Source organism: Lichenostomus cassidix, chromosome 3 (assembly GCF_008360975.1).
Source record: "Lichenostomus cassidix isolate B80296 chromosome 3, HeHo_3.0, whole genome shotgun sequence".
Lineage (NCBI taxonomy): Eukaryota > Metazoa > Chordata > Aves > Passeriformes > Meliphagidae > Lichenostomus > Lichenostomus cassidix.
Window position 1 is genome coordinate 31311343 of NC_139483.1, and position 17196 is coordinate 31328538.

At 37.3% G+C, this 17196-nt stretch overlaps 1 protein-coding gene across 3 annotated transcripts in view; it reads right to left on the minus strand.

Annotated features, from left to right (window-relative positions):
• Positions 1-17196, minus strand: part of AKT3 (AKT serine/threonine kinase 3) — a 150713-nt gene that overhangs the window by 36213 nt on the left and 97304 nt on the right. For all 3 annotated transcript variants that reach the window (XM_085055165.1, XM_085055164.1, XM_085055166.1), the window contains 5 exons: positions 15682-15813; positions 11745-11810; positions 10085-10153; positions 2983-3105; positions 1028-1156 (listed from right to left, as the gene is read on the minus strand). In XM_085055165.1, coding sequence (XP_084911291.1) covers positions 1028-1156; positions 2983-3105; positions 10085-10153; positions 11745-11810; positions 15682-15813 — 519 coding nt within the window. The remainder of the gene's footprint in view (positions 1-1027; positions 1157-2982; positions 3106-10084; positions 10154-11744; positions 11811-15681; positions 15814-17196) is intronic.

Here is a 17196-nt window from a genome sequence, read left to right on the forward strand (position 1 = left end):
GTGGGACTGAAGGGCTTTTTAAAGCCTTTTAGGCTGACTAGCATATTATCCCAGTATCAGGTGTGCACTATGCAACTTAGCAATCTTGAATGCTGACAAGAGTGGAAACAAGGGGCTAATTCAGCATCCACAGAATCCTTAGCATTAAGTGCAAAAATTAGGCTGTCTTTCATATCAATAATGGAGTTGCATTTGGCAGCCCCTGAGGAGAGGCTGAGTGACATTTCTGAGCACCACAATCACTGCTGTTGACTGAAGCCAGGCAGGACAAAAACACAATTTTGGTTGTCCTTCCCTTGCCTTTTTTCAGCAGGCATCAGTGGCAGCACTAATACTGGAGATCATTTGGGTGACTTGAGCTTCCACAACAGATTCTCAAGTGGCCAAACCAGAGATGCAAGGGGAACCAAAACAATGTCCTGATGTCCATCTTTTTATCAATCCTTGAGGAGTGTGATGCTTGGCACGCTGAGTGCCAGCTAATGATAAAGATGGGATGGCACACTCTTGAGATGCCACTTCTGCTTACATACTAGGAAACAACTAGTTTTGGTGCCCACCTCAACCAGTTCTGAGGTTGATACACTGAACTGCTTTTAGCAGAAATATCTAAAATTTCAACTCCCTCTCCCTGCAACCGGGGAATTGGGATAAAACCCATCAAACTCAGTACCCTCCTATTCCCCCTCGCCTCCACTGAGGCTATATAAATGCTAGTTATACAGCTCAGTTAAGCAGGATCATATGTTCCAAGTGACAGACAGATGGAAGATTATTTTTGAAGAAATCATCGGAAGATAAAAACTTTAACAGAGGAAGGCAAACATGAGAAGGAAAATGCACGTTAGAGGCCTTTTTAAACACTAAGAAGCAGAGCATCAATATATATAAAATCACCACAAAGAATAGCAGCCCATTCCATTATGAATAACAGCTATATAGTATTAATCAGGCAGACTTTCAGTCTAAAATTAAATGGAAAAGAAACACTTTATACAGTATTATAATAAAATATTCTAAATCATACCTCGGGTGCCAGGTATTCTGGAGTACCACAGAATGTTTTCATAGTTGCTGCATCTGTGATTCCTTCTTTGCAAAGTCCAAAATCTGTAATTTTTATGTGTCCATCTTTATCCAACATTAGATTTTCTAACTGTGTGTTGGGGAGAAAAATATTCCCTTAGTATTTCTTAACAGGACAGATTGATGCATTACATCACTTTGGTAAAAAAAGAGTTATTCCTTGCAACAGAATATAATTCATTTGTAATTAAAAAAAACCACACCATCTATTATATTACAGCATTTAACAGTATTCACTGCCATACAAGTTCTGTAATTAGTTAATACTTTAATACAGTTTAGAATAGTACATTTCAGGTCAAGGACTTCATAGGTTTCCTTTGCTCTAACATGATGTCCACTTATCAAGATACCTTTTAATTTCTATACTGTCATGAAACAGCATTTATCCATAAATCCTTAAAATACCTCCATCTTCTAGAACCTTTTCAATAACAGACAGAAGTGGGGATAGGGCAGCTGCTGATAAAAAAAACCCCTTAGGTAAATCCCTCCTTGTCTACTTCCAAAGGACACTTCTTAAATTGTGAATATATATCTCTGCATGCTTTGCATTGCTTTTTAAATATATGATTCTTGCTTTGAAATGAGAAAACATTCAGAATAGTGGCTAATATCACTTTCCCAAAAAGTTTTAGTTAGCTATACTTGAAATACAGGTAGAACTGAAACCAAGGAAAACATTCTGAACAACTTTTCTCAACAGAAAATAGTTTGGGGTTTTTTTTCAAATTATAAGGTATGTAGTGAAAATACCAACATAGAACAATCCTAGTCCTGTCTTTCTAAGTCTGCATAAAGCCTGAAATACAGTTCAAGGTATAGATTTCCTATCGAGTCTGTCATACAATGAAAACACAAAGTAGACAACACGAGAAATAGAGGATTAATGATGTCAAACTCCTCTTTCCTTATTATTTAGAATTTAAATAAATATTATCACCTATCATTCCTTGACCCTTCTGTATTTTGCCAGGATGTCACAGCATTTCACATTATTAGGACAGATTTTGCTACAAGGAGGTAACCCAGTATTTTGTTTTCTGTCTGCCTCCCTGAGCTGAACTTGCCTACGATTGCCTCATTCTCCTCACTTCCTGTACAAAGGATTCCATGAATGAATTCCACTACTGTGCATGTACAACAGAAAAGCTCAACCTCCTCTCTACATGGAATTAAAGGCTTGACATAGAAATAAAACTGTCTCATCATGGAATTTAGAGGTTCCTCCCACCCAAGTTAGAAATGTTCCTGTTGAAAACAGGTTATTTTTCTATAGAACATGGTCATACTGTGTCAGAGTACCTGAAGCAACAGAGCACCAGGCAGCTGAACACACTGGCAAATCTAAGACAAACTATATTCCAATAATACAAATCTTCCCCAAGATACAAGCGACAAAATAATTTTGAAATTAATGCTGAAATTATTTTCCTGTTGAAGTATTTGGAATCAGTTTAAAGGTTTCCAAAGCATACAGAAACACCTCTTTGCTGAAACAAAAAGAATGCAGTCACATTGTCCCAATTCACCATTTCCCTTGTTTGGGGACATTGAGAATTGTATCTGAGATTTGTGCTGAAATCTAAGTCAAGTTATAAGTAACAGGGCAGGGGGTGGGGAGGATGAGGATTAGAAGCTTAAATCGCCTTCAAGTGTGGCTACTACAGTATCCTGTTTCATTTTTTAATCAAGTTAAAATCGGGGAATGTACCCATCTAGAGATCACTACATCAAACAACTTCCTCCAGCACACACACAACTTAAAACTGAACACAGATTTTTTTTTCCCATTAACTCTGAATAGTGCAACTTTATAATTACTTTGTGTTTCTCCCCATAGTCCGTGCAAAAACAAAAATTTGATTACTTTTTTTTTTTTCCTTCTTTTTTTACCTTGAGATCACGGTACACAATCTTCCCAGAATGCAGATAGTCCAGGGCAGAGACAATTTCTGCACCATAGAAGCGTGTGCGGTCCTCTGAGAACACCCGCTCTCTCGACAAATGGAAAAACAGCTGCAGGGTAAACAGCAGGGACAGGATTGTAATAATTACTGATTTAGTGGGGGAAATTAACACAAACATAAAACACCTCTCATCACCATATTGTGATGATAGATAGTGTACTCTCAGTGGACACTCAGCACTCTTAGACAGCAGCTGGCTTATCTTTTCCAGGTTTCCAAAGGGAGAAAGCGAGCTGTTAAATCAGCGTTTTAATCAATATACCAATCTTGTTTAAGGCATTCTGCTTGCTACTCATTTAACCTTCAGTTACCAGAGGAAAAAAAAAAGTATGCAACAGCATCATTCTGTACTTCTTCCTCTGCCACTTCCTCAGATTTTTGCTTTAAGCCACCAAGAAATATCACTACAATGTACAGATTTTGGTTCTGCCTCATGTTTTTCAGTGCTTTAGTAACTTTTCTTTGAACTGAAAAAAGTCTAGTTCTTCAATAGACTGGACTGAACAGGCAAACTGGCATTTTACAAACCATACATTCATACTGCTAGCAATAGCAGTCACTAGAAAAAGCAAATCTCCACCTACTTAGGGCTTACAAAAACAAATCTCTGTATTTAGTGTACTTCTTTGCTACAATGTAAAAATTGCTTTGGGTGTTTTGTCTCTTCTTTAATATTCTTTAAGTAACAGCACTTTGCAGACACTTTGAAGTCTTTCAACAAAAAATAATAGTCATTATGTATGGCCAGTAATTTCAGCTGCAATGAGAGAGTGTAAGGTGAAGCTCTGTAAGGTTGTCAGTATCTTAATGGATAAAACGTCACCCTCAGAACTTGGAACATTTTAAGAAAGCACGTTTTGGCTATTTAATTCAAATGCACTCTGAAATGGTGAGTTTTACTTACTGTTTTAAGAAAGTTTGGGTAAGTCCCCAAGCAAAGATTACAGAGTGTATTTCTGTATTCTCATTTGCTTAAGACCAAATGAGCCATGTTACAATGTTTTTGGCTGTACCACAGAGGCCAACAATCAATAAAACAGAAATACAAAAAATGTTAGAATTTACAAATTAAACATAGACAGTGAAATCCATAACAACTACACATGAAGGTTTGGGGTTGGACTGTTTGTTTTTTTTTTTGCTGCTAAAAGTATCAAGTAGATGAGAATTCTGAAACGGCAAGGTAGGTTTAAAAAAACCTCAAAAGATAACCAACAAAACCCCCCAATAATCTGTCTTTATCACATCCGATATTATGCCTTTAGAAAATCTACACTATTCCCATGGCACAGAACAGCGTAGGAATTACTGCAGCTATTTTCAGTGGGTGGACTTCTGGATGTGGCACTTGGGGATACAGTTTAGGGGTGATTATGGTGGTGCTGGGCTGATGGTTAGACTAAATAACCTTGAAGGTTGCTTCAAACCTTGATAATTCTGTAACTTCTCAATACATAATTAAAAAGTCACTGCTATGAACCAGAAGTCAACTTCTTTCCTGCGAGCTGTAATTCATAATATGTGTATCCCCCTTTATCTTAGCCTAAACAAACCTCCCAGCAATCTGAGCCTTTTGGCAGCATATATCTGTATAAACAGGGACTTCACAGAATACAGAACCTGCACTATGACTTAAAGAAAATATTTAAAATTTTGTTCATTGAATCTGGATTCCCCTTTCAACTTCTTTTCCAATGCTCAAGACAAACTGTATAAAAATAGCAAACCTCCACACCAAGGAGGATCTTTATTTTGTAGGTGTGTCTGTTGCCCCTGCTGCTTGTTCCCCTGTTCAGGCACCAATCCCTGGCGGGACATGAGCCCTCCCTGCAGGAATCTGCTCCCTGTCCTGATGGATGCTGAATGCTCAAAGCCATCACAAGACCTGCCCACACTAAGCAACCAAGTCTGACTTCATGGAATGCCTCATGTATTACCAAGCTGGGAAAAGAACAAGTACATTTCCCAGTTTGTGCAGTCCTTTCCACGCATTTTTGCAGTATTTAAACAGAAAACAAATACCGCTAAGTAGAACTTCATTCACACAAAGCAAAAAAAAAAAATTATACAATTTATGCATTTACGTCTGTTTTGTGGTCTTTTTCATTAAGAAAGACCTAACATCACTCATTTTAAGAGGTGGATTTTTTTGTTTTGATGGATCAAAAGTAATTAAATATAGGTCAACAAACTCTGAAAATTTATAACTTCCAGTTAGCCCTGCATTCATATCTATTCTGAAGGACTATTGCAATTTTCCATTTGAAAGAGACTAATCCAGTAGCTGAACAGTCTTAGGAAATTCTAAAACTTCAGGATACTTGTCTCCAACACATTTGTTTTAGTTTCTGTTTAAAAAGTGTCCCAAATCTAAATCTGAGAGTTGATAGCCTGGCAAGTTAACATACGAAAAATTTATTATCTTTAGTGTTTATTTCCAACAAGGTTATTGATATTAATTAAAAATACTAACTTCAAAGTAAAATGACCATCTAGAAACAACTAACAACAATTCTGTGTTTCTAAAAGAAACTGTGAGTTTCTGAGTCAGTTTGTTTTAATATATATGTGACACTACAGTCACTCGTCTCCATATTCTTATAGCACATAACAGAGTTGTCACCAAACCATACTTGCTAGTTTTGAATGAGGAATGTACATTGAGATATAAAAATACACATTAAAAGCACACTCATACACTCAGATATATGCTAAAGATATTAAGCAGATTCTAAAATTATTACAGAGAGAGGAGGGAGATTACAGGGGGCTTACAGCATCATTTTCAGCTCATTATTTAGCTGGTTCACTATTTCAGAATAATTCTGCCACTGTGTTCTATTTACAATTGTCAGAACAGGAAGATTATATTTATTAAGCCAGAAAAGGAAAAGAAATGTGATGAAGGTTATAAAAAAGGTTTCCAACATTTGCACTATTTATTGATTTACAGTTATTAAATATGTGCTATAAAATCACTGTGATTGCAATAGAAATAGCTTTGGCACAAAGAAAGCCATTTTGCACATAACATTTTTGATGGCATACACGAGGGTGCTATTGTTACAGTGAGGACTGGAACTACAAATTTCCTGGTATGCCTTTAAAACCTGAACAACAATGCTGTCATGGGGTTTTTTCCTAATAAAAAAATTTAATGGAAAAATTTAAACGAAAATCAAACATAGAAGTATATTCAGCTGCAGATCCAAGCATGCCAAATGTATAAAAGGCACAACCTTGTATCAATTGATATGTTAAACTTGTACACATGCTAGTGACCTACTTAGCATGTTTTAAGTTGAATGTCTGGCTCTTGCTGCTGTGGATTGGGTTTGCTCAGCTCTGCATTTTGTATTTAAGTGTTGATTTTGCAAAGCACTTGCAGTAGCAGCCTTTGAAATTTCGAATTATTTGTTAATTGTTTCAGACTTTGCACTGCTTCCAGGCACCTTCTATACCCAAAGGAATATAGCACCCTTATCATGGAGTATCACAATTTTAGGCTAAGGAACTTTCTCTTGTTTACTTATTTTTTGTTAAGTAGGTTGTAAATCCCGTCTTTTTCAATTTTTTTTTCTAGACGGTAATAGTACTTGTTCAATTACAACAAGCCATTTAGCTCTCCCCTGCCTAATGAATTGAAGTAAGAGCTGTGGTGCAAAAACGCCAAGAGGAACAGAGATTCAGAATTCTTGTGTGGAGAACCATCTGAACAAATTTTAGTGTCTATTTTTATTATGCACATAATTACCAATTAAGTTTGCCACAAAGTACAGAATCTGGAATTATCCTGAAAATGCAGAGTGAGGAAGTTAATCAACTTATTAGTCAGCTGAATCAGTGTACTCTGCAGAGTAATGTACATAATAGATTTCATGCCTAAAAGCTTTTCATCCTTTAAAGCAAAATACTAGAAATAAAAACTGGGAAACATACGCTCCAAAAGTATTCCCCAACAATAAAAAGCCATTTGGTTATCTCAGCTAAGCCAGATGAATCTTTGTATTCTTAAAATCAAATTCCAATTTCTTAATGCTACTTTAATGTAATTCCTTCAGTACAACAAAGTTATTGAGAAGTAATCACAGCGGCAGAAGTATCTTTCTAGCTATACACTGCAACATAGTTTATGATCAATAGACATCGGTAAACATTTCATTCACGCAGTCCAACAGCAAAACCAAATGAACACAAAATTAATTTCAGCCCACAACAATTGTTTCAAGATTGGGCCTTAGGCAGCAGGAAAAAAGTTCTCAGTATAAGGAGAACATATTCAGTATTTCCATCTGAATAATCTGTTTGAAAAAAATCCTCTAATGGTTTCCTTTAGTTTATTTAAGTATGTAATACATTGCTTTCTTTTTAAAGGAAGCCAAAAGAGAATTCTTCACTTTGTACACTGTGAAAGAGCACACACATAGACAACTGATGCAGTTACATTTTTATTGTAATGTGTTCTCTTATTCACTGAGCCTAACTAACCTGAAGTTACATAGGCAATATAAGGCAAAAATAAATTGCTGTTCTAGAGGGATATCAACTCCACCATGGATCTAGATTTTTAATAGATATAAAAGATTCTTGCTTACAATCATTTTAACACAATTTCTTCTCCTCCAGAATGAAATTCTGTGCCCTCTTCCTTGACTGTTTTCCTTTCTAGCCATAGGAAGAGGAACTGAAGTCTCCTACTGCTGACCACAGTTTTTATTAATGTACTAGAGCAGAACCCTGAATTGTGGCATTTTCTTGCTTTCACCTGGGTAGGAGTCAAGCATATGTATACAAAGTTCATGAACTCCTTCATGAGGAGAACTGTTTAGGTAATGGTGCTCCTGAAAGACATAATCCATGAAAATTCCCAACAAATTGACTCAGGCACAAGAGTTTACCTATAAAGAAATATTTAATCTAAAGGAATTTTAAACAGAAACACACTGAAGGTAGTACAGCACTGGAGAGAACCAAAAGCAACATGGTACATCTACAGTCAATTTCCCACTGGAAGGATTTAATTAAAAGATGACTTTTCAACACCTTCAACAGCTAGAAAACACAAGCAAATGTAAGTTCCTTAGAACACAGACAGAATAATAGATAGAAACAGCAAAAGAAAAAGGTCTGTGTACCATATAGGCTCAAATGCTGACAAAAACTTTGAGCAACTTTGCTTCAGTATTACTTTTACAATTTTACAAATATTAAATGCTCTGTATTTCTTGGCATACAGTGACTAAAGTCTAAAATTCACAAGAAAATTTTGTAAGATTAAAGATTTTCCTATTAAAAAGGCAGTTTGTCTAACTCACTATTTCAGATCTCTTGTCAAAGAGAAGCACATAAGCAAATCAAAAGAGCTTCCTCAAAGAAAACTGCCTACTCTCAAAAGGCCATTTTTTCCCACCATGGCAATACTTTAGAGATAGCTTCACTGAATTAGGGAGCCATCAGCAAAGAACATGAGCAATGCTGACAAACAGGAGCATCATACCTGCAAGAAAGTAACCCAGTCCTGGCAAAGTACATGGCAGTTGCTCAAATCCCATAAGCAAAAGCAGGATACCACTGACAAACCCATGACAAACGACACTTGCAGTAGTAGCCACAAAACTGCACCACCCAACGCAGGGAAATGCATTGATCAAACTACAATTGACCAAAATGCAGTCAGAGCATCCTCAGCCATAAGAAAAGATCTGGGCTCTGTGGGCTCTGCTCTGCATTCAAACAGGATGGAAAAGTACCTTTCAAAAAGACAAATAGCTAAATTATAGGATGATGTTAAACACATACTTTCAAATCGTATACCCAGAGATTACAGAAATGCAGTAAGCTCTTACATAGAGAAAACTATGAAGAATTAGCTACTTTATAAGACAGTACTTAAATCTCATTGCAGATAGTACTGACTTAATATTGGGGATGAAATTTCAATGTCAAATAAGCCAGCTGAGTGTCCAAGAGAAGGTTGTTATCTCTTTACTGACAAAGGAGATTTCTGTATTGGGTTCAACACCTGTGATGTGCACAACTGGGTTTATACATCGAGTCAAACAAGCCATCCTGCCATATGAGCACCCTACAGCACCATATTTAGCCATGGCTGGTAGGGGATGGCCAAGTTGGGATCCAAATGGGCCACAGGCATTGGGGATCATAGCTAAACACAGTTTTATTGCAGGAGAAGACAGCAAAAATATAATGCAAAACATTATGAATCACACCACAGCAATTCCAGAATGAAGAAACAGTTCTTTTAATTAAAAACAAAAAAAATCCTAGTCAGAACGCTTAGTCCTTTAACATTATCCTGAGGCATACAGTTGACAAAATAAGGAAAATCCCCCAGTTCATGTTGTAACAAGACACAGTCTGAATAAAAAACAGCACTTAAAAGGTAGGTAAAAGCCCTCTTCTTATATTGCAGTTTTCTAATTCCATTTGCTGGGCATCATTTTTGATATTTCATTCTTTAGTAAACAGCTGGAGGACAGCAATGGGTTCAGAGATAACAACACTCTAAGAAGTTTAGTGCTTTAGCTAAAATTTCCAGAGTACAAAACAAGTGAAGGGGAGAGAAGCAATGAATGCTCCACTCTTTTCCAATAGATATTTGTAACAGTTATAGGAAAGAGACCACACATTTCATACTAGGACAAAAGTAAGACCCACCAACAATATTTTTACTTGTTTACAATGGACTGTGACTGGTTTATGCCAGAACACTCTATAATATGCTTAAAGAAAAAAGCAGTAAGTGAGCTATATGTAATTATTTCTCTGGCATTAAGTTATCTCTCACTATACAGCAGTCTAATTTTTCCAGAATAGGAACTAGTTTTGACAGCAAAGTTATAAAACCATGTCAACCTTTTTGTTTTAAATTAGACAGTTCCACCCTTTTTTTAAAAGCCCCTCAAAGATACTAGAAAGCAAAAAAGGCAAGAAAAATTATAACCTTTGAAGTGTAATCCAGTGACAGCCTTACTGTTACAGATGCAGAACATCTTTCTTAAACTTACCTCTCCTCCGTTAACATACTCCATCACAAAACACAAACGATCCTTTGTCTGGAAGGAATATTTCAAGGACTTGCAAAGAAAACAGCAAAATCAAACCAATTATCATCTTATATTAACCCAAGTTCTTTAACTTAAACTGTAACAAAACTTAATTCTATCTTTTTAGGTAGAAAATTCTGATTTTGATAAGAACTTTCAGAGTAATTAAAAGTGTAACTTCCTATCTGGAGCTTGAGATGAATTAACACAAAAACTTTGAAGTGTTTCCTCATCTCTGCCACATGTCCACTGATATGAAAGCATCATGCTTGTTACAAAAAAGTACTAAATAGCGACAAAAACACACAATTTTGTTCCTTTTCATTTCTTACTGCCATACATGGTACCAGCTATTCCCACTCGTGCTTTATGATGTCCACTTCCACAGTGCCCATGAAGAGAAAGATTATCATAGTCTTTTTCGTTTCTCCCAAACAAAATCTTAAATGTGATCTTAACTTCCAGCGTGCTTTCACTGCCAAAGCAAGGACTCTCTGGTTTCATATTATGGAATGTTAAAAAGGCTGAGTGCCAAATTAATATATTAATTTCCATATAATTTTAAAGTTGCAATGGATGTTATTATCTTAATTAAATTTTTGACTTATCAACGTTGACTTATCAATGATACCATAGAAAATCTACAGATGAAGACTTGGCCTAAAGAAATGAAATGCAGTAGAACCACATGTAACAAGCGTAAGAAGACTCGGGACTAAACTGCACCTCTCATTACGAAATTTGTTAAAGAATAACAGAAAGATAAGAAGATACAACTGCAGTAATGTTGTTGCATTATTCGATTGGAGGTACCCCTGCTCCTGCTTACCATCATAGCCTAATTAAGAAACATTGCAGGATCTCTTTTGTCTTCACTGCATTTCCAAGAATATTTTGGCCAAGCAATGTAAATGCAATCCTCTGATTTCCAAAAAAGGCTTATGTTTTTCTAAACAGGAAAGGTTCCATGCTATACTTTGATATTTTATAAAAAAAATTCACGGTCATAAAAAACACGATCATTATATTTTGAAATAAATTAAAATGTTTTCTAATATATTCTCAAAGAAGAGAAATCAGATTATTTCTACAGAAGAAAGTCAGCTTTAAAGTCAAATCAATGAATCGTTATTTGTCATGGGTCTCAAAATTTTCATCTTTTCAGTCTTTCCCTTCTACTAAATATTAACCATATGAAGACAAAGGTAGTGGGGCTTGAGTTTTGTGGCTCTATGAGCTACTTATGTCAAACAAATAGCTATTTTTATTGTTTTACTGAATTCTTAATTAAGTTTTCTTTGTAAAAAATACTTACACCTCTGTGAAATTAATAACTTTTATTTAAAATTTGCTCATATACAAAAGTTACAAAAAATTGCACAACAGTTACACAGTTCTACAATTAAATTTGTTTTCAGTACAGTTAAGCTTTACAAAATTACTTGAAACTTTATTTCTGAACTCTTAATTACATATCCTGATAAAGGATATCATAAGCACCAGATAGATACTGATTGTTTACAAATCATCATGAGAAAGACTTCAAAAGTTGTAAAATATGTTCATAATGGATGTTAAGTATTACCTGCTAATGTATTTAAAACTAGTTCCCAATACTTACTGTTAAAAAAGGGTGTCTGGTGTTTTTCAATACTCTGCTTTCTGTAAGAGTATGAGCCACTTCATCCTGACAAATAAAGAAAAGAAATAAATCTGAATTAAGATATAAAATTGTTATTTAATTAACTGTAAGAAAAAGGTCAATACTATCAAAAAGAGAAAGCTGCTATACAATTTTGAAAAATTTGTAATGAGACTCCACATTTTTTGAGAAAATATTTGACAAAACATGATTTAACATATTTTATTTGGTTTTCTTATTTTCTTGCTTTAAAACGAAGTCTTTACATACAATTCAGGGAAGGAAGAAATTATAATATTGGATTTGATAGCTTAAAAACATAGTCATCACAACTTCACAGCTCTGGTATGAATCACCTGAACAATGTATCTACAGAGAGACTAAACCAATGTGCGAGACATGTACACATGGAATAACTGACAGGCAAATACAAAACCCAGGCTCATCTAGCCAAGCGTTAAGTAAAGTCAGGTTTTCTGTTTTTAAACTTTCTCTTGGTTTGGTGTTGGCTTTGTTTTTATCCACCCAAGCTGTCCTTAGGAGCCTGGGGTGAGCAGTGTTCCTCTGAGCAGGCTGACCTTCCCTGAGGACACCGGCCTCATCCTCGGGAGGTGGGAGATGTCCACACAACCCCCAACTCATTCCAGCCACATTTGGAAAAGAGGCACCTCGGAGAGAGACAGTGACACTCCTGTCCGTGAGCCTGAACGGGAAAGATTAAAAAGAGCTGTGTACCAAAGTGAGAGAAGGAAACTAATCCAGTCACTCTGGATATTTGCTTCCTGGGAAGCTCATCCAGATTTGATCCCTGCTCCCTCCACAGGCCCTGTCGCCATCCCCCTGCTGAGCACCATGCAGGTGACAAAGAAGGAGCCTGCAGTGGCAGTGGGGTTGTGCCTCTGACAGCAGCAGGACTGCAGAGAGCAGAGCTGTGCAGGGCTGAGGGGATGAGGATGGTGGGCAGAGGGCTCACCCTGAGCTATACTGCAAGGAGCTCCTGAGGACTGGGGAGAAAAGCAAAGCTCTTAGGGGGCTCAAAGTACAAATACACAGACATTTTAAACAATTCTGCATGTAACACATGCTGTGAAGCCTTCTCCCCAGGCTGCCAGGAGCCAGGCCTGAAAAGCAGGCAGGGTGTAGCCATCTTCTGTAGCGCTAAGCTACTGCTGAGCTTTATATTACACAGAACTAAAGATTACCCCATTATGACTCAAACTTCAACTGTAATCCTGCAGAAGTAAATATATTTAGTCAGAGTATGTTATTATTGCCACAAATAATATCAATATAACATTATTGTACTACATACATCCTTATCAGACTGTGCTCCGAAGATAAGGTATTATTAAATGGGAAAGTAAACACAGATGTCAGGAGTTTTAAATTAGACTTTAAAAATTGTCAAAATAGGAAGATGAACAACAACAACAACAGAGTCAGTGGTAATAAATTATGATGCCATTTAGCTGAATAGCAATGCAACACTGGGTAGAAACACTACAACCACATACAGGCGGAAAAACAAAAAGAAAAAAAAGACACTTCAAGGAGAAAAGCAAGCATAAAGGTTTGTTTATTTATTTTTAACCTTTTGTGGTTCACCAGATAATTGGACAAAAAGCTGGCAATGTCCAGTTTTTCTGGCATTGCCTCAGGAGCCTATAATACCGGTACTAATTTCCTGGTAAGTGTAATATTAATCTGTCACGTAAAGTTAGGATAAACAGATTTAGCCTGAACTGGGCAGATGCTATACAGCTGCCAATGCACCACTTTTCTGCTTCATACTATGCTGTTAGGGGTACAACCTTCTATAGGGCTACTTTTTGCACAGGCAGGTAGCAACAGGACAAGAGGGAATGGTTTTAAACTAAAAAGGGAGAGATTTAGATTAAATGTTAGGGAGAAGTTCTTTGCTGTGACAGTGTTAAGACATTGAGAACAGCTTGTCCAGAGAAGCTGTGGATGCCCCATCCCTGGCAGTGTTCAAGGCCAGGTTGGATGGGGCTTTGAGCAACCTGGTTCAGTGGAAGCTGTCCCAGCCCACAGCAGGGGGGGTGGAACTAGATAATCCTTTAGGTGCCTTCCAACCCAATCCATCCTGTGATTCTAGAGTGTATATTATATCAATTACATGCTGAGTTGGGACTGCAGATCTATTCTACCTAGTGACCAAATCCTTAGCACTGATCTCCAGAGCTAAATGCTATTAATAATTCCCCACAGCATGTTCACATGCTGACTGGGCTAAATAGCTAAATTCAAACTTAAACAGTTGGATCTCTGATGTCTTCAAAATTTGTCTGCCTTTATACACACTGCTAAGAGCAATAATTTTTGCTCACCTTAGACAAAGCTACTCAATCAGCTTTAACGATCTCAAAAATCATTGACATTGTAGCAGCCAGAAATGTGATTAGAGAAACCCCTAAAATGTAAAATCTGTTTCTGTGTGTTATTGATACAAAGAAACAAGCTGAATTGCTCTGAAGGCAGGAAGGATAGAAACCAGCAGCTGCAGAAAAGATGCTCACAAGATCTCCAGAGGACCCTCAGATGCCAGGGGTGAGCAGAACACTGGTCAAGGATGTCAGGCTGCAGACTGAGGCGCAGCATGCAGCAACCAGACAGGCTCTAAGACCCACAGGGTAACCACGGAGATTGCTGCCATCTCTTACAGGTAGGGCCACTGAGATGCTCCTTCCCATGCAGAATCAGGAGAGTGCAGCAGCAACACCCTCTGTTCTTCCTGTACCTCCTGACTACGAAGAAGAAAAGGGCACTCTTTGCTGCTGTTAGTCCAAACCATGTACACGCTGACCAGCCTGCCAGTGCTCACCAGACAGCTGCTGAGGGCACACAGAACTCACAGGTCAGTCTCTTCACTGCTGAAGACGTAAATTTAAGCCTCCCTCTCTGCAACAGGGCTGGCTTTAATGATACTCAAGGAAACGTAATTGTCTTACAGGCTTCTACTCCTCTACCAAATTTAATTGAAACTTATCAACACATTCTGAAGTTATTATAAAGTGAGTGACAGATGGACATAGACTGTAAAACTCTTGTAAGCCCTGTTTTCATAGGTCAATAGGAAAATCAGACAAATCTGAAGGATATTTTAGCATTTAACACATGTAAAACAGTGTTTACCCATTCACATCCATTGTTTATGGATACTGATATTATTAGCCACAAGTATTCAAAAATTTCAGATCCACATCTCTCAAAATGTCCTCATTAAATAACTGGGAGTAATTTTTAATTGTGTGTCATGGTGATAAATGTATATTTGTTTCTTGCTTTCAACTTGTTCTGTGGAAGTGGGATTGAAAACTTCAGAATTGCTAGAAACAAAGTTCAGAGTAGACAATCTAAGTTTAAGTTTGAGTGGCATTATGACCAAGCGCAAGTGCTAGTGACACTAATCAAGTTTAAGTGATTGGAAAATGCCAGTATAAATCATTTCTTCAGACATCAGCTTCAGACTTTTTTTCTCTAAAACTGAAAAAATTGAATTGTTAGTCCCATGCATAGCAATCCTATATAACACAGCAGGTACAGAGCACAGGCCCATTAAATTATAGGTGTTAACTGAATAAACCTGCAATTGACTTAGAAAAAAATGTGAAGTATCTAATATACCCTACAACGCACTTTATCTTGTATGAACTCAGATTGCACTGTTTACTGCCCATTAAACTCTTTCAGTGTTTTAGCACACTAGATTATAAAATCCTGGGAAAAGGCATGCAAAATGGGTATACATACTTTTTTTGCATTCTTGTTTTCCTGAAGGTACACACATACTTCTATCAAATTAAGTTATCATCAGAAATCAATACACCTTATGTATTAAATATTGATCACTCCACTCTTTAAAATGACCCAATATGAAAAATATAACCTTCCTTACCTTTGCAATAATTACTTCTTTTTTCAAAATTTTCATAGCATAGTATTTGCCACTAGCCTTCTCTCGGACCAGGATTACTTTGCCAAATGTGCCTTTGCCCAGTAGTTTTAAGTAGTCAAAATCATTCATTGTCTATGAAGAGCAAAGAACAAGGATTAGCAAGACTTATGTTATCCATTTCCAACACATAACCAAATCCTGTTACCGATAAAATAAGAACAGTTTACAAAAATAGGCCCACTTTCATGATTAAATTCGTAATCACAGAATTGTTTAGGTTGAAAAAGATATTAAGGATCATCAGGTCCTGCTGTTAACCCATTGTTACAAAGTCTACCACTAGGCCATGACCCTAAGTGCCACAGCTACTTGTCTTCTAAGTACCTCCAGGGATGGTGCCTCTGCCACTACCCTGGGCAGCCGGGATCGATGCTTGACAACTCTTTCAATGAAGAAACTGTTCCTAATATCCATTCTAAATCTTCTCTGGAACAACTTGAGGCCACTTTCTCTAATTCTATCACTTCTTACTTGGGAAAAGAGATCAATCCCCCTCCTCTGGCTACACCCTCCCCTCAGGTAGTTGCACAGAACAATTAGGTCCCCTCTGAGACTCATTTTCTCCAGGCTAAACATCCCCAGCTCTCTCAGACCTCCTCATAAGACTGCCCTAGACACTTCAGTAGTTACATTATCCCTATCTGGACACACTACACCATGGATTTGATCACTGAACTCTTCCCCTTGGATTTTGGGGGTTTCACTCTGCTCCCCACCTCCCTGTCTTCCAGTTCAGGGGGGACTGAGAACCCAGAGAACTCTGGTCTTGCTACTGTAGACTGAGGCAAAGAAAGCAACTAACTGCTGTCATTAAACCACCAGGATAAATTGTTCAATAGTATTATTGTAATTGTCTAAAGCCAAGAACTGCACAGACTTTTATTTTTACAAAGCACACGGAGAACACAGCTTTAGCCTACACCAGCATCCAAGAATACTCCACATGTAAGGAAGCTCCTCAACTGCCTGTATTTCCAAGGACACACAAACATGGCACATCAGTAGGTTTTGCCTACCACCAACCACTGCACTGACGGCTTTTTTGAAACCTACATGGTCCTCACTGAAATGTTGTACGCATAAGACTCTACTGCACCCTTTGCATTAGAGGTAGGCTTTTTTAAATTTCAGTACAGACTACAGTTCCATTATATTTACATTAATCAATCAGGTTCTGAAAAGGAAGGGTTGGCAAGTTTTCACCTTTCATGTGACTCTATTACTGCCCTAGTTGTGCAGGTTAAACACAGTACATCCAAGAGCTTGTTCCATCAACAGACAAATCAAGTCTAGTCGGTTTATCAGCTCAGCTGGAGTGTCCCACATGGTAAGAGTATGACCAGACGATCTCAGATCCCAAAGCATGATAGCCACTTTCCTGAGCCCAAAGTTTGAGTCAATAATCATGTTAGTTTGACAAGTTCCTTTCACAGCCAGTTCAGAAGCATCAACTCC